This window comes from Emys orbicularis, chromosome 10 (assembly GCF_028017835.1).
Source record: "Emys orbicularis isolate rEmyOrb1 chromosome 10, rEmyOrb1.hap1, whole genome shotgun sequence".
Lineage (NCBI taxonomy): Eukaryota > Metazoa > Chordata > Testudines > Emydidae > Emys > Emys orbicularis.
The window spans coordinates 54,811,901-54,829,803 of record NC_088692.1 but is presented as its reverse complement, the minus strand read 5'-3'; the positions used below and the strand labels follow the sequence as shown (position 1 = coordinate 54,829,803).

At 44.9% G+C, this 17,903-nt stretch overlaps 1 protein-coding gene across 2 annotated transcripts; it reads right to left on the bottom strand.

The window, feature by feature from the left end:
• Window positions 1-1,761: 1,761 nt before the first annotated feature.
• On the bottom strand, window positions 1,762-16,963 carry SKIC8 (SKI8 subunit of superkiller complex). 2 transcript variants are annotated; one of them, XM_065411829.1, is made up of 12 exons: window positions 16,906-16,963; window positions 13,188-13,233; window positions 13,067-13,094; window positions 11,912-12,017; window positions 11,353-11,525; window positions 9,950-10,098; window positions 9,087-9,180; window positions 8,212-8,305; window positions 5,905-5,997; window positions 5,055-5,133; window positions 3,046-3,166; window positions 1,762-1,964 (listed from the first exon to the last, which is right to left on the bottom strand). In XM_065411829.1, exons 2-11 carry the CDS (start codon window positions 13,197-13,199, stop codon window positions 3,077-3,079), a joined length of 918 nt encoding a protein of 305 aa, XP_065267901.1. In that variant the 5' UTR covers window positions 13,200-13,233; window positions 16,906-16,963; the 3' UTR covers window positions 1,762-1,964; window positions 3,046-3,076. The 2 variants fall into 2 exon arrangements, with proteins under 2 accessions (XP_065267901.1, XP_065267900.1); XM_065411828.1 differs by having other exon boundaries at window positions 1,762-3,166.
• Window positions 16,964-17,903: the final 940 nt, after the last annotated feature.

The following is a 17,903-nucleotide window of genomic DNA, read 5'->3' as shown; positions in this document are numbered from 1 at the left end:
GGCTGGTGCGGACAGGGCAGGGGAGTTTGGCAGGGGCTGGCTGGCTTTGGGCAGGGGGGGCGGCAGGGGGTGGCAGGGCTGGAGACAGGAGTGCTGGGCTGGCTGGCTGGCTTTGGGCAGGGCCGCAGGGGTTGGCTGCAGACAGAGGAGTGGGGGGGGGGGGCGCAGCAGGGCTGCAGACAGACAAGTGTGGGGCTGGCTTTGGGCAAGGGGGTGCAGCAGGGGTTGGCAGCCTGCAGGTAGGGTGGCAGATACTCATGGGGAGAGCGGCTCGGAGCAGCCCGAGCAGCAGGACGATTCCAGGCCCAGTAGAGCAGCCAGCGACCCACCAGGCAGCAGTGGGAGTCCCAGGGCCAGAGGTCCAAGGAGCAGCAGCAACAGGGCCAGGCAGCAACCCACATGGCTCCCGCAGCACAGCGCCCCCTGGCAGCCAGAGGAGAAATTACACACTTCCCGGCCAGAGCCCATCAAAGCTGCAGCACCCCCCACTGCAGGGAAGCCGGTTAACAAGCAGTTCTAAAACCGCTTCAAAATTTAACAACCCGTTTGTGCAAACCGGCGTAAACCGGCTCCAGCTCACCACTACAGATGGCCATATGCCAGTGTGGTATAAAAAGGCAACCCCTTGTACACAATTTGATTTAGTTTCTGTACAATAACCCCCTACTCCGTTCTATTTACCTGCCTTTTCCACTAAAGGAATTCCTAGCTTCAGACAAGACAAGAGCTGATCTTACATAAGACTTCTGCCTGCAGAATAAAGACTTGAACCTTCAGCTCTTGCTTGCAGTAAGACAGGTGGGCAAACTGCAGCCTGCCAGCCAGATGCAGCCTGCCAGCTGTCTTAAGCCAGCCCTCGAGCTCCCACTGGGAAGTGGGGTCTTAGGCTTGCCCTGCTCCAGCACTTGAGCAGGGTGGGGGCCACTCCACATGGCTGCCAGAAGCAGCTGCATGGACCCGCTCCAGGGTACAGGGCCAGGGTCTGCACCATGCAGCTCCTGGAAGCAGCCACATGGCTCCACTCTAGCACTCCAGCTGGGGAGCAGGGTCGGGGCCACTCCACGCAGCTCCCAGAAGTTGTGGCATGGCCACGCTCTGGCTCATACGTGCTCCAATGGCTCCCTCTGGCACTCCAATGGGAGCTGCAGGGGCAGTGCCTGCGGACGGGGCAGCATGCAGAGCCACCTGGCCACACCTCCACATAAGAGCCAGAGAAGGGACATGCTGCTGCTTTCTGAGAGCCACTTGAGGTAAGCGCTGCCCGGAACCTGCACCCCAGAGCCCCCTTCCGCACTCTGAACTCCTCATTTCTGGTCCCACACCAGCGCCTGCACCCCCAACCAGTGCCCTCACCCCCTCCCGCACAACCCCAATTTTGTGAGCATTCATGGCCCACCATACAATTTCTATTCCCAGATGTAGCCCTCGGGCCAAAAAGTTTGCCCACCCCTACAGTAGGAAGAGGAGAAAAAAAAGTCAGTCCATTGACCACAGAGTGCCATACTTCGCTTGTAAATACTTGTCTACCACTACATGAAGCACACCATAACTTTTACTTTTGGCCCACTTTATAATTAAGTAGCTGTCTTACACATTTGGGATAGCCTATGCCTGTAACATGAACTGTAAGCAGGCTGCTACTTATTAGACTACACAGGATAGATGCTACACTTAAACCTATACCTAATCCTGCAATAGAGCTAGGAACAGGGTTTTTACATGGAGGGGGGGGAAGAAGAACATTTGTAGAACGCAAATTATGGAAGTTATTTTACTGTAAAGATTTTGACACTCTCAGCATTAGTGTCAATGCAATGGTCAATGATTAAACTTAACAGGGACACTGAGACATGGTCTTACATACTGCCTGGAACTGTTAGAGCATCTCACCTTTAAATGTTTATTAGTATTTCCTCAAACTGGTAGTTAGCACACAGGATATGACCATACATATTTCTCCTTGTCTAGAAGATATAAGATAGGGGAAAGTGTGAAATTAAGCTTTTATTTTATAGAAGTAGCAAATGGTAGCATCAACCTTAGAAAGCAAGAAATGGTACACTTTGTATACAACTGTTCTGCATTGAGATAGAATTGAAAAAACTCTAGTAAAACCTACAGCAGGAGGGAAATTTGAAGCTGAAATAATCCAGAGGTTCTGTATCAATGGCTTACCTACCATATGCCCTACAATGAGACTGTATTTAAAGAGCTCCCTGAAACAGGTCATCTAAGCAGTGACATGAAAGGAAACTTCCCCTCCACAGCTTGCTTTGGTTTTATGGATTTAAAAAAAAAGTTGAATTTTAACTGGAACACTGAGGAAATATTTTTCCATGTATCACATTGAATTCCCCACCCCTCAAGAATCAGTTCACAGTCAGGACACCAGGCTAGGAAATGGGTTAAAACGTTTACAGCTAATACACATCCAGTAAAGAGAGAATCTAAACTTAAGTTTGGGGTGTTTTGGGTTTTTTTTTAAATTTAAAGTTGATACACCATGACTAGTGAACCATGTGCCTTGAGCACAGGTGCTAGAGTATGTTCAACTTAAATGACCCTGTCCCACATCACCAGGACAACTGTTTAGCACCAGCATGCTGGTTGCCATGTCTGACACGTAGACATGGTTTAAGAGCCAGTAATGTTTCCTAAATTAAGCCTCAGCCAGAGCCAGTCAACAATTTCAGATTCAAATCTATTTATATAGTTCCGGAGAGAAAAATATGGAGGTAGCTTAAGTAAGCAGTTACTTCACGTGGGTACATATTTCCAAATACATACTGTTCCAGAGACTGCTTAAGAGAAAGCAGTAAAGTTATATGCAACTACAATAGTAACTTCTATTTTAAAATGTAGAGTTCTTTCATGCCAAACGTAAAGTGATAAAGATACATATAAACCTTATGTATATTTTGATTTTTCTATTGTATCAATAGAGTCCAAGATTCAGCTCAGCATTGTTAAAATGCATTATCACATTAACAAAATAATCAGAAGCATCTTTAAGTAAGTGTAGTAATCCTGAAAATCTGTACATACATAATTAACCAATACACCTGACTCGGCATATTTAAATTGGACAGTCATAGATATGGATTTCCTGGTCGTCTCCAACAGATACAATTTTGGAACCATTTCCATTGTATTTCACTCCCCAGACCTGCAAATAGAGAAGTGCAAACAATAGCTCATTAAAGTGGGTAACAAGATGCCATTGTTTCACATTTTAAGTAGCGGGGATGGTAGTTTAAATATATCAGTTCCACTACTAATGCAAAGCTGTTGAGATAACCAAGGCACAGTAGAGACTGCCATCTGTCTGAAAAAGGCACTAGCCTCACTTTCCATCTTCTGAACCCTGATATTGTCAAATACTATGAAAACCCAATAATCTTCCTACTGCACCCATCTAGCTGAATATACAGTTTGTTCCCCAACAGCCTGGATGAGTAAGGAATGAAAGGTGATATGTACAAAATGGTCATTCTAATGTGAGTCAATTTCAACAAGTTTGGTTCTCTCAGTAGCTGTGTTAGCCTATTCCATTCCAAGCCAAACTAGTTTATAGTAATTTCAGGAAAGGAAAGGAAAAAGAAACAAAGCATGAGAAATGCAAGGCTGAAAGGAAATGGAGGGTTGCACCAGGCTGAAGGATGGCCACCTTCAGCAGAAGGTAAACCCAGACAGCCAACTAATGACTTAAGTACTAATACAAACCCTAGAGAGGTTTGGTCAGTCCTTAAACTATTCCTAGTCATGTTACAAGGTCTAAGATAAAAAATTTAAAATAGCACATTAGCCTGCTATTGCCAAAAGGGCTCTGTCTTCAATAGTCTATTTTGGGAAGTCTTTGTCAGTTGCACCACCACTTTTCATTAACACTCCTCTCACACACCTGGAAGGGCATGACTGTGTGTTAGCCTCCTGAGAGCAAGACATCAATACAGACAGTTCTCAAAAAGAAAAAAAAAAATCATTTATTTTACTTTTTTTAAAATTAGAACTCCGTTAATCCTCAGAGACTCCCTGGAAAACGGGGAAATTAGTAGACTTGACAGCACAAATTACCAAAGAAGTGAAACCTGACTAATAGGGAAGAGAGGGTTGGTTTGTTTTTAATTATTTTATTTTAAATTAAATACACCCCCCTCTTTTTGGTTTGTTTTTGTTAACACAAATTCAAATGCCCAAAATGTTTGGGAGGAAAGAGGTTAGTTTGGTAAAGATTTAGCTCCAGCCTGGTCTCAAAGGCAACTACCACTTCAGTGAGAGCTCCAATTCCAAGAAGGCCTCCCAGCAAACGAGTTGATAATCCTGATTTTTGAGGAAAAATCTCAAGAAGAAATAAGCTTTAAGGATTTTTTCCTACATAATTAGGGAAAAAGACACCAACCCACTGCCTTTAACAGTCTATATTTTTTCCTTTACATTCAGAGCACACTCACCCTGTTTGCTATGAACCAAAATAGGAGGGTAGCAAAGATGTATTGATTTGATATAGACTGATGAGATTCCATTTCACCACCCTAGAGTGTGCCTCTTGATTGGGGCTGTAAAAAGTATTACAGTACTTAGAAAAGGTCAGCCTGGGAGTTGGGAGGGGGGGGGGGGGGAAATAGATTCTAGGATAGGGATTCTCAAATACCATCAAAGCTTTACAATGTTAGTGCAGTATCCCAAGGGCTAGTGGTGAAATCCTGGCCCCACTGATTTCAATGGGCTTTTGACTTCAGTGGAGCCTGGATTTCAATTAAAAAATGTAAGGACCTGCTTATAAAAAACACGTAGTTTGCAGCAAGACAGGGTGTAAATCAACCCCACCCTAGCCTGTTTCAAAACTGGAGTAGATTAAAGCACACTAGGAAACTTCTGGTCTACGGCAGCAGGGTCCACACAGACACTTAGCGTGCAGCAAGTTCACACTCCAGCTTGCTGCAAACCTAAGGATTTGTAAGGACAAGCCCTAAGTGAAGGTTTCATACTAGTAAATCTATCTAGATAAGACGACTGGATATGAGAATTATACATGTTCTACATTCTTAATATACCTGATCCTGATGATCAAAGAAGGTATGAACACAGGTCCTTGTTCCAGCATCCCAAACTTTTACGCTTTTGTCAGATGAACTGGAAAATATTTTAGATCAAATCTGAATTAGTAGCAATTTGATTATACTATAATTAAGAGACCAAAGATCTGATACTGCAGTATTTAAAAAAAACAAAAAAAACCCTCAAAATTAGGGGGAAAGCAACAGAACAAATGAAGATCTACCAGCAGATTCTAGAAACACTGGCCTCAATTAGCAATTATTTTAATATGCACAGCGTGTAAAATAAATGAGAATTCCAAACACAGCAATCACCAATTCTCTGAAGCATATTAGTTAGTTAAAGAAAGCACAGTTGAGTAGACTCTCACTAGTCTGCACTGTTCCAAGGGTTAAGATTACCAAGATATCATTATTTTTACAGTATACTATAGTACAATGGGATGAAGCATCAATTAAATAATGAGAAGCTAAGCTACAATCGTTAAAATAAATTAACATGCATTTTGAGAATCAATATCTTTGCCTTCAGTTAGGTATGTTCACTTACTTGCTACTTGACAAAAATTTAGGGCCAGATGATGATACCCTTATTTACATGCAGAAGTATGTAACTCAACTGCAAAAGAAGCCCAACTGATGTCAATTAGATTGTTTGTATAAGGCACTATTATGTAAGTAAGGATATCAGTCTGGCCCATAGTAATTTAAAACAGATCTTTCACTCATTAATACAAGTTATCTAGGTTCCACTCTAAGTTATGTAGGTAGTGTGATCAACCTCAATTTATAAATGGAAGATTAAGTTTCTTCATAAAAATCTACAAAAATTAAAAATGCTAAATACCTGGAAACAAAATGAGTATCATCTGGACAAAATGCCACATTTAATACCCAGGATCCATGACCACTTAGTGTGCCTGCCAAGTTTGCATGTTGTCTATGGGAGACAAAATGTTTAGTGTTAAGCCACCATATAATAAAAAAAATGCATTAACATTTCTTGTGCTAATTTCAGGTAAGTTCTTGGGGGCTTAGGTCACAGTTATCTGAGACACAGCCTCTCCCCCAGTCAGGATGTTTGAACTAACAAGGCCTAGGATTTGAGCATAAAATACCTTTTCCTAGCTAAGTCAAAGGTAGGTAGTGATTTTGAGAGACGTTTCAGCAGAGGGGAAAGACAGAAGCCAGACTGGTGGAAATCAAAGAAAGCCCAGATAGCAGGAGGAAGAAGGTATTGCCACAGAGAGTCAGGAGAGTGACAGACTACAGGAAAAGAGGGCAGCAGTAGGGAGAAAGCCAAGGGCTTAAGTGGAGTGTGAAGACAATGAATGAGGCAGCAAATCTTAGGCATGAAGCAGAAATTCTAAAGGTGGACCAAAAAAAAAAAAAAAAAAAAAAAAATAGAATGCAGGATAAGAATGAGGCTGGTAGGTATACTGAACTACCAAATATGGCAAGTGGGCATCAATTTTCTGAGCCAGATCTGCCATCCACATTTGTACCCTTTTAAAAGAGTCCAAGCTCACAGATTTAGTGTTTTACAGTTTAAAATGTCAGATTTTTAAAAAGTAGTTAATTCAACTACACTGTTAAAGATAATTCCATACACCGGAATGCTTGGTTTGTTACTCCTGGTGGTATTCTGCGCCAAAAAATTAAAAAGTTCTGCACACAATATTTTAACAGTCTGCAAAATTCTGTATATTTTATTTGTCAAAATAACACAATATAATCACACCAGTTTCAATTATTTTTGGTCAGTTATTTCAAAATACCTGTCAGCAAGTACGTCTGTAACAATACAGACAACAACAAAAATTCAGAAAATGTTTTTTGACAAATAGATTCCTTACTTGGCATATGAAAACAGAACTCTGAGTAATAATTCATTTAAACTACAATACAGAACCGTATTTTCCACACCCCTCAGAAGCAGAGCAAAGGCTTGGGGGAGTCAGGGGTAACAGAGGAGCTGAGGGAGAGGGAAGTAAATTGCTGGGAAGGAGCCTGGGTGTGAACTTGGAAGACTGTTGGGTATGGGTGGGAAAAGTATGGAACATTTTTTTGGGGGTGGGGGGGGGGTGGAGAGAGAGAGAGGGTAGGGTTACCATACGTCCGGTTTTTCCCCGGACATGTCCGGCTTTTTGGTAATCAAACCCCCGTCCGGGGGGAATTGCCAAAAAGCCGAACATGTCCGGGAAAATACCGGCCGGGCACTTCCCCTCCCACGGCTGCTCTGCTCCTCCCCTGACTCTTCGGCTCTGTTTAAGAGCCGAGCTGCCCGAGCGCTACCGGCTTCGGGCAGCCCCCTTGCCTCCGGACCCCAGCTGCCGGCCGGGCACTTCCCCTCCCGGGCTCCAGCTGCTCTGCTCCGGCGGCGCAGGGTCCGGAGGCATGGGGGCTGCCCGAAGCCGGAGCGCTACTGGCTTCACGGTTTGCCAGGCAGCCTCCAGACCCTGCGCCCCCGGCTGGGTGCTTCCCCTCCCGGGCTCCAGCTGCTCTGCTCCGGCGGCGCAGGGTCCGGAGGCATGGGGGCTGCCCGAAGCCGGAGCGCTACTGGCTTCACGGTTTGCCAGGCAGCCTCCAGACCCTGCGCCCCCGGCTGGGTGCTTCCCCTCCCGGGCTCCAGCTGCGCTGGGGAAGCGCCAGCCGGGGGCACAGAGTCTGGGGGCTGCCCAGCAAACCGTGAAGCCAGTAGCACTCGGGCAGCCCTTTTCGCGTGGCTGGGAGGGAGGAGGGGGAGTTAGGGCGGGGACTTTGGGGAAGGGGCAGAGTTGGGGCGGGGCCGGGGGTGGGAAAGGGGCGGGGCCAGGGCCCCGTGGAGTGTCCTCTTCTTTTAATTTTTAAATATGGTAACCCTAAGAGAGGGCAAGGGAGAGATTGTTAGGAAGCTTCCCCCATGCAGACCCTGGATGACCCCTTGCTGCAGGGAGCTGCAACTTTGTTCTATCGCCACAGCGCCCTCTGGTGGGCAAAGGGCAGCACTGCAGCAACATAATGGCAGAAGCTTTTCTGTATGAAAAATTAGAAATCTGCGGGGCTCATTAAATATGCGCAGTAGTGCAGAATTCCCACAGGAGTGGTCTGTTCTGGGACACTACAGCCTCTTAGAATATTAGTTTTACATCACATGTCTTGTAAAACAACTTACACATCATAGATTTTGATATATCCATCATCTGAAGCTGTAACGAGTAGTTGGGAATCCGGAGAAAATGTCAATGAGCGAATTGGCATCGCATGGCCTGAAATTCAGAATAGGCATGGTTGATCTGTAAATACTCTATCATTGGTAAGAAGAATTATTAGAGGGGGTTTAAGTCAGGATAATATCTTTCCTCAAAAAAAGCAAGGAGATATTCTTCAGTTTACATATTTGAACGATTGTTAAGCTCCTCATTCTTAGGCTACTTCTGCCCTTGCCCCCCAAAACTCTTCTGAATACAGTCAGTGTAAGTGCATCAGGAATCTGGAAGGTTCCTGAACACTCATCTCCCTCACGTGGTTGCATAAACTACTTAAGAGAGTCTCTTCATCCCTGTTAGAGAGTTGCAATGTTCTATAACAAGAGGGAAGGTGTTCCATCCCTCTTCTAGCCATGGGAACTAACTTTTTAATATCAATACAATGTTGGGGGGCGGAGAACGAGTAAGGTAGCATTGACAGACCAGCTTCATTTGCTAGCACTGGGGAAAGTTAAACTGATTTGTTAGGAAGAATCCAGTTAAGCATAACTGGATATGCTTTCTAAGACACATCCATGGTGCATGTTGAAGATTTAAGATTGGATCCCACACATACTTCAGCATTTAGAACCATAAAAATGATGGTGCCTAAATCAGAGCACGGATATAGGTGGACTGTCTCGGAAACCTGTCGATCAGTGTAAGCCTGCAAGTGAACATTCAAGATGGACAAACTAACCTGACATTTCAACCCATCATACAATATTAAAGTGTTTCTTAACTAACATTTTAATCAGGACTAAAGCTATAACTTGCACACTGCAAACATTCCAAGACTTACCTTCTAGCGTATGCAGAAGTTTTCCAGTTGCAATATCAAAAATATTGATGATGCCATCTATTGCTCCACTGGCTAAATATTTTCCATCTGGACTCTAACAATACATATGTTACACATTTTATAATTACTCTTATTTTGTATTGGGAGGATGGGGAAGGTGAAAAGAGACAAGATGACATCAAAAATAATCTGCCATGCAAGATATTTAGTATGGTGGGCTAAGAAAAATCTGAAAATCTAAGACTGAAATTCATAAGCAGCACATGAGCAAGAGCAGGAGCGACTTTTCCAGATAGACATTAAGGACATCATGCAGTTTGAAAACTATCTGCCTGATTCTTTTACTAGATGCATTATTCATTCTGATGTACAGCAATGGGGGATTTTCTATTGTAATAATTTACAGTGAAGAGTGTGTGCTTTTCAATAGTTTTCTGTCTCACCTAGGAAAAGTCATTTAAACTTATTATGCCTCAATTTCCCCATCAACAAAGTTACCTCGTAAAGGGGAATTCAGAGATTTAATTGGTATCTGTAATGGTCTGATATCCTTGCTGGAAGAGCAAGAGCATTATAGAAAGCTTGTATTACCTTTAAGGCTGGTCCAATTCATCAGTTAAGTTGGAACAAAAGGACCATTATACATACAGGAAAGGCCAATGGCAATTATAAGCAGAAGTAAAGTGCTTTCTTTAGGAGGTTATTGCCTAGAAGTGGATGATGTGTAGGTAGGAAGTCTGTGTTGTTGTTTTTTAAATAAGGGTTCCTGTTAAGGTTGTGAATACGGTATCAGAAAATGAGTGATTTACAGCAGATTACAAGGATGATACTTTAACAGAAGAGAATATCAGTTAAGTTCTTACATATGCAATGCTAAGGATGAATTTCCCTCTAGTGTCCAGAGAATATTCCTTTTTTCCGGTTTCAACACCAAAAATGTTCACTTTTCCCACATGACTTCCTGTTGCAAGATACTGGGAATCTGGTGAAAAAGCCAACGACCAGGCATCAACTGTACAAAAAAGAAAAAATATTTGGTATATTTAATCTTGTTTATAGTTTTTAGCCAACAATGTTAATTCCACGTATACCTGTTCACAGATAGTTTATTCCCTTGCACTTCAGCCACAAAATGTTAAATTCACACCAAGCTAACAAAAGCTGACAGAATAAACGCTTAAGGTGTTTGTTTTTCAGCTTAATCACAGATGACATTTTCCAGGAAGATCTTAGTCTAGGGCATCCTCCTAGAACAGCAGCACATTAATAGTGTTAAATGGCATTAGCTATCGCGACCTTGTGCAAAAAAATAAAAATAAAAATCCTCTTATTTGCTTGAAAACCATTAGAAGAAAGAACTGTTGCCTTTGTCAGAAGCAGCACTGGAGAGCTGGCCCAGCAACAGAGACAGGAAGCACTTACAGATAGAAGGAAAGAGTGCAGGGCAGATCATTATTCATTGAAATGGAATTACATGGTGACTTTTTACAGTTATCTACTTAGCCTGGTGCTGTGTGCCTCACAGATTTATTACATATGTGCTTAGTCATTCATTCTCTGACCCTACAAGGTTGATCTACCAACATTCCTTACTATAATATTTAAATCCTTTGGTTAAGATCTTGTGCCCTCCAAATTGGAATTCAGTGCTGGTCAAGGCTTATCTAGACTTAAACCTTTTTTTTTTTTTTTTTTATTTGCACCTTTGGACATAGCCATGCATTCCATAAACAAGCACCCTCTGCACAGTACTGAGTTTCAAAGTGCACCTGCAGCAAACCTGGGGCCTTCTTAGTATGCAAATCTCAGCCATCACTGTGTATTTGAATAGGGTTTTTTTTGCCACCACTAGACTTTCTGATCACTACACCTATGAGATAACTGGATTCGATTCTGCCTTATGCACCCTCAACAAAAAATAGTCACAATAGAGACAGTGAATAAAGCCAGCAGGATTACATGAAAGCCTTGTCAACGCCTAGAAGTTGCACTAGTTTAACTAAAATCAGTTTTTAAATAGATTGTTATCAGTGCAACCCCAAATAGAGAGACATCAGATTAACACTGGCTTATACCAGTATAGCGTGCATTGGTAAAGTATATGCAAGGGAATGCCTGTTAATCTCATATCCTTGTTTTGCAAAGGGAAGGAGACCATTGTGACACTATAAAAAAAGCTAGTCACTCCCAGCTAGTATGTTAGTTCTCTACTGTACTGTATAAATACACACATTGCAGAGATTACAAATAACTACCAAGATCTTACCAGGACCAGCATCTATGGACTTGATCTGTTTGCCAGTTTCTAAATCCCAAAGACGAATATGAGCATCTAGGGAACTGGATGCTGCAATGGTACCTGTGTGGCTGATATCTACTGATACCACACCCAGTTGATGGCCCTCTAAAGTCCATTGTAGATCTAATTTTTCATCAGTCCTTTTGTTAAAAACACAAACAAAAACAAACTAATTAAGAGTAATTTCAGGTATTGCACCCACCTCCAGCTCCCCACCCCCCTTTCTTTTTCTTAAAAAGCATTTCTTACCTTTTGCACAGCAAAAGGGGAGAACTGACTGCAGGTGAAGAGTGAAAGCAGACAGTTTGTGCGTAGCACTACTTACAGCCTTTTTTTCCAGCTTGTTTCCCCAACCCTAGCCCCCATTTCAGCAAAGCAAAGTGCTCTGCTACTTACTGTGCAGTGCACAGCTACTGATGTTCTGGGGGCTAAAGAAAGGAAAGAATACTGTATTTCTGCACTAGTTTACATTGTATTTCCAATTGTTAAATCAGTTTAACCAATGTTTATCGAACCCCTCACTTACCATTTCCAGACCTTCACTAGATCATCTAAAGATCCAGAGATTACTGTTTCAGAACCATCTCTTTTATTCTTTCCCCATGCAACTGACCAGATGGCATCATCATGTGCTGGAAGAGAGCACAAATATTAGAGAGAAAACAATGGTGTTTCTTGGAATCAAGCAGGTGTATTTACCCACAGCAGTTGCTTGTTCTTACTTCCTGCTGTAAGCAGAAGGAAGCACTAATAATGTGCGGAATCCACTAACAGTACCTTCCCCTCTCACCTATAATTCTCATGTCATACCGAGAACATATACATAATAGAAAGAACAGAATGGAAAGCTGCTAGCAAGCATGGTATCTGACAGCAGCAGCCATGTTAGACTCTACCCATAGCAAAATGCAAGTCCTGGTCAAGGCCATGTGAACCATGTAGCCAGCTGGACCTAAATTCTGCAGCAAAGCTTCTGGTTACTGTGGCATTTCAGTCCAACAGATTTTGAAATTCTATGGCAGGTTCAGGTAGCTTACAAAACAAAACAGGGAAATTTAACAAAAACAATCAGATTCAAAATGAAAAATAAATCTGTATAGTATTCATTGTGTTAGAAATCTAGGAGCTCAGTAAATCAAATGTGATGCAGATGTTTGTATTGACAATTCATAACTACAATGGAAAATTTGTCAGGGAGGAAGCTCATGATATCTGCAGTTGGGAATACTGTCACTCATGAAAGCATGGGATTCTGCTGCAAGATTCTGTGGCACATGCTGTAGAACCACAGAATCCAGGGAGCCATGGTCACAGTAAACAGCCTAATGGATCATGGGCTTGCCTATGAATCCATGCATTCTCAAGTACACCTGAACCAGTCTACAAAAAAGTAACATGGATTGGGAATGTTCTCATAGGGCCTAATCCAAAGCCCACTGAAGTCAATAAGAGTCCTTTTGTTGACTTTGGAGTGCTTTGGATCATGCCTATGCAACATTAAATCCAATTTTATTTACCATGATCACTGCAGCTAAAAATACCGAAAAACCCACTCAGATTTAGACTTAGTGAGAATGCAATGTTTCACAAATCTGTTAGCACTCATTTTAAATCATCCAAGGAAATAAAGATGTTAGGTAAGAAAAATTAACAGCACAATACCATGTTAGTATCTCCTCACCTTGTTCTTGCTTGAAGAGAATACTGTACTGAAATGAAAAAGAACATCCACGTTATAAAAATGGTCACAAATCAAACTAGAGAGATTAGTTTAATTACTTGGAATCCTCCTGTGTATTTACCTGTGTGGTCATTTCTTTATATAAGCTGAATATGCATAGGAATTCTCTGGAAACAAAAAGAAAAAATTAGGATCAGAAATAAGAATTAGGGCTGTCAAGTGACTAAAAAAATTAATCGCGATTAATTGCGCTGTTAAACAATAGAATACCATTTATTTTAAATATTTTTGGATGTTTACTTCATTTTCAAATATATTAATTTCAATTACAACACAGAATAAAGTGTGCAGTGCTCACGATTTTTTTTATTACAAATATCTGCACTGTAAAAAAACAAAAAAAATGTATTTTTCAATTCACCTCATACAAGTACTGTAGTGCAATCTCTTTATCATGAAAGTTGAACTTACAAATGTAGAATTATGAACAACAACAAAAATACAATCAAAAATAAAACAATGTAAGACTTTAGAGCCTACAAATCTACTCAGTCCTACTTTTTGGTCAGCCAATCACTCAGACAAACAAGGTTGGTTACAATTTGCAGGAGATAATGCTGCTCGCTTCTTGTTTACAATGTCATCTGAAAGTGAGAAAAGGCATTCGCATGGCACTGTTGTAGCTGGCGTTGCAAGATATTTACGTGCCAGTTGCGCTATAGATTCATATGTCCCTTCATACGTCAACCACCATCCTAGAGAACATGCTTCCATGCTGATGATGGGTTCTACTTGATAACGATCCAAAGCAGTACGGACTGACGCATGTTCATTTCCATCATCTAAGTCAGATGCCACCAGCAGAAAGTTGAGTTGGACTTTTTTTGACAGTTTGGGTTCTGTAGTTTCTGCATCAGAGTGTTGTTCTTTTAAGACTTCTAAAAGAAAGCTCCACACCTCTTCCCTCTCAGATTTTGGATGGCACTTCAGATTCTTAAACCTTGGGTGGAGTGCTGTAGCTATTTTTAGAAATCTCACATCAGTACCTTCTTTGCGTTTTGTCAAATCTGCTGTGAAAGTGTTCTTAAAATGAACACGTGCTGGGTCATCATCCGAGACTGCTATAACATGAAATATATGCAGAACGTGGGTAAAACACAGTAGGAGACATACAATTCTCCCCCCCAAGGAGTACAGTCACAAATTTAATTGATGCATTTTTTTTTTTTAAAGGGCATCATCAGCATGGAAGCATGTCCTCTGGAATGGTGGCCGAAGCATGAAGGGGCATACAAATGTTAAGCATATCTGGCATGTAAATACCTTGCAATGCCGGCTACAAAAGTGCCATGCGAACACCTGTTCTCACTTTCAGGTGACATTGTAAATAAGACGCAGGCAGCAGTATCTCCCGTCAATGTAAACAAACTTGTTTGTCTTAGCGATTGGCAGAATAAGTAGGAGGACTGAGTGGACTTGTAGCGCTAAAGTTTTACACAGTTTTGTTTTTGAGTGCAGTTATGTAACCAAAAAAAAAATCTGCATTTGTAAGTTACACTTTCAGGATAAAGAGATTGCACTTCAGTACTTGTATGAAGGGAATTGAATAATACTATTTCTTTTGTTTATCATTTTTACAGTGCATATATTTGTAATAAAAAATAATATAAAGTGAACACTGTGCACTTTGTATTCTGTGTTATAGCTGAAATCAATATTGAAAATGTAGAAAACATCCAAAAATATTTAATACATTTCAATTGGTATTCTAAGTGCGATTAATTTTTTTAATCGCAATTAATTTTTTTGAGTAAATAGCGTGAGTTAACTGCAATTAATTGATAGTCCTAATACAAATACAAATAAATCTTCACAAGACAGTTTACCCTTCCCCTTTCTTCCCCCAGGTTTACCACAACAAGAACAAACTAAAATGGCAGAAGTACTATTTAACCTTCCAAAGCAAGACTTGCCACTGAGACCTACTTGGGATTCAAACAATGGCATATAAAGTAGTTTCAGCAATAAGAAGCCTCTAGTAATCATATCATGTTCTGATATGCAGTGAGATACTATTTTTCCAAGGCCACAATCCTGCATCAGGATCCAATACCATATACCTCTCCACCTATATGGCATCCCAATTAAATCAACTGGACTTTGTACAGGTTCATGGGACCAGGACAATGGATCCTGCAATATGCATCCTATGGGAATGAAGGTCAACCCACTTGGAGCTCATTCCAAGATTGAGGCCTTAGATCAGGGTGGGCAAACTTTTTGGCCCGAGGGCCACATCTGGGTATGGAAATTGTATAGTGGGCCATGAATGCTCACAAAATTGGGGGTTGGGGTGCAGGAGGGGGTGAGGGCTCTGGGGTGGGGCCAGAAATGAGTTCAGGTTGTGGGAGGGTCTGGACTGGGGGAGGGGGTTGAGGTGCGGGGGTGAGGGCTTCAGCTGGGGATTTGTGCTCTGGGGTGGGGCTGTGGATGAGGGGTTGGGGTGCAGGAGGGTGCTCTAGGCTGGAACCAAGGGGCTCAAAGGGCAGGAGGGGGATCAGGGCTAGGGAAGGGGGTTGTGGCACCAGAGGGGACCACGGGCGCAGGCTTTGGGTTGTGCTTACTTCAAGCAACAACCAGCAGCAGCAGCATGTCTCCCCTCCGCTCCTATGCAGAGGCTCGGCTAGGCAGCTCTGCATGCTGCCCCGTCCGCAGGTGCCGCCCCTGCAGCTCCCATTGGCTACGGTCAGGGCCGGCTCCAGGCACCAGCCTACCAAGCTTGTGCTTGGGGCGGCACCTGGAGGGGGGCGGCGCGGCGCTCCGGCCGCTGGGGAGAGCGGGGCCACGGCCGGGCTCGCCGCCCTCCCCCCGGCACTCTGGCCGCCGGGGGGAGAGTGGAGCCCCGGCCGGGGCTCGCCGCAACTTCCCCCGGGGCTCCGGCCGCCCTCCCCCCCCCCCCCCCCCCCCCGCTGGGGGGAGGGGGCGGCCGGAGGCTTTTTTGCCTGGGGCGGCAAAAAAGCCAGAGCCGGCCCTGGCTACGGTTCCTGGCCAATTGGAGCTGCAGAGCTGGCGCTTGGGGCAGGGGCAGCATATGGAGCCCCCTGGCTGCCCCTACCTGTAGGACCTGGAAGGGGGACATGCTGCTGCTTCCAGGAGCCGCGCAGAGCCACAGCACACACGGAGCGGGGCAAGCCCCGACCCCGCTCCCCAGCGGGAGCTCAAGGGCCGGATTAAAATGACTGAAGGACCAGATATGGCCCCCGGGCCATAGTTTGCCCACCCCTGCCTTAGACTGTAAACACTTCAGGGCAGAGAAACTTGAAAAAGCTGATTTTTAAAAGTGAGCTTAAAACACTTTCAAGTTCTACACCTACCCTGGGCCCCCCAGCCACTTCTCTGGGTTTGATAATCATGTTTTCCTGATTGTTAAAAAATGCTTCTCTCCCCTCTGGCTGGGTGAAAGGTTCACGCAAAGAGGGGGAACTGGCTAACTACACGGGGGCAACGTGACACCCACTACGCAGAGCGCTGCCAACTGCACGGAGGAACGGACCAGTCTGGGCCAGGCCAGTTACTGGGATCCTGGGGGCGGGAACAACAGCAGGCTGGTGGGCACTGCCCAAGAGGAACGGAGGACATGGGACCCTGCACATCCTGCACCTCCCCGGAAACCGCCTGAGAGCCCCACCTTAGCGCCCCTCCCGGGTCCCCAGCACCCCCCGTCCGCGGCGCCAGCTCCCCTCTCCCGCATCAGTTAACACCCCAGCAGGCACCTGACGCTGGCGCCACGCCCGCCCCGAGACCCTGCCCCCACCCCCTCGGGGCCCCGCATCTCTTACCTGGGCGCCGCTCCTGCTCCTCCCACCCGAACTCGCCGCCACCCACCCAGCACCAGCGACGCCGGCGCCCTATGATGAGGTTTCTTACCATAGAGAGAAAAGCTGGAGCGTCCGACTTCAGTGCCTGTCTCCCCGCAGTGATCATAGAGGAAGGAGGAGCTGGGGCCAGAGCGTCGTGCTGCCACCTTGTCGCTGAGAAGGCCCCTTGAGCCTCCCTCCACCTGCCTCGGGGGCTACCCGCCGCGCCGCCCCGCCCCCGCTGGCCCCTCTTCGCCTCGTCTCTCTCCTTTCGAAGAGCAGCGCAGGGGCCCTGTTCGCCCCTGGTGTGACTCCACCGAGCCCAGGGCCGCGGGGCAGCCAGGCGGGGCTGGCCTGGCCCGGCCCGCAGGGCGCAGTGGGTGGGCATCCAGGGTGCCAGGCGAGTGCCTCTGCGCACAGGCCCAGCCAGGTCCATGCGGGGCTGTGGCCAGTCAGGAAAGTCCCGTCACCTCTGCTCTGTCCCCCCCTTAGTCTAGCCAAAATGCTGCCGTGAAAATCCTCCCCAGCCACATCCAGCTTCTCACCAATCCCAGCCCCTTGCCTCCACTTCACACCCAGATGCCTGCTCCTGGCCTCCTGCCCACATAGTGCCTGCCAAGCAGCCTGCTCCCTCCAGCCATTCACCGCTCCCTTAGCTAGCTGCCGCCGTCCCACCGCTCTCCTCTCTGCACCTGCCTCTATGGCTGCCCCGTTCCTGGAACCCCTCCCTGGCCTGGCTTCCACCTTTTCCTTGGTCAAGTAAGTTCCCCCGCAAAACATTTCTTCAATGAGGCCTAATCACCCTCTCCAAAAAATGATAGTGAAACCGGTGGTACTACCCAGACTCCTACTGAACCTAACTGCTTAGTCGCTTGCTGCGCGCCACGTCCCTTCCCCCATCCTCCACTGAAATATTGCCAATGAGATTGTAACTTCCTTGGGGCAGGGACCTTGCCCTCATATTTGACCATAAAGCCCTT

Excerpts from the sequence above, each read along its gene's own strand:
- SKIC8 (XM_065411828.1), bottom strand. Across the intron at positions 11,526-11,911 it reads CTAGTGAAGGTCTGGAAATG|GACTGATGAAAAATTAGATC; the intron begins GTAAGTGAGGGG and ends TTTTAACAAAAG. Across the intron at positions 5,134-5,904 it reads GATACTCATTTTGTTTCCAG|TTCATCTGACAAAAGCGTAA; the intron begins GTATTTAGCATT and ends AATATTTTCCAG.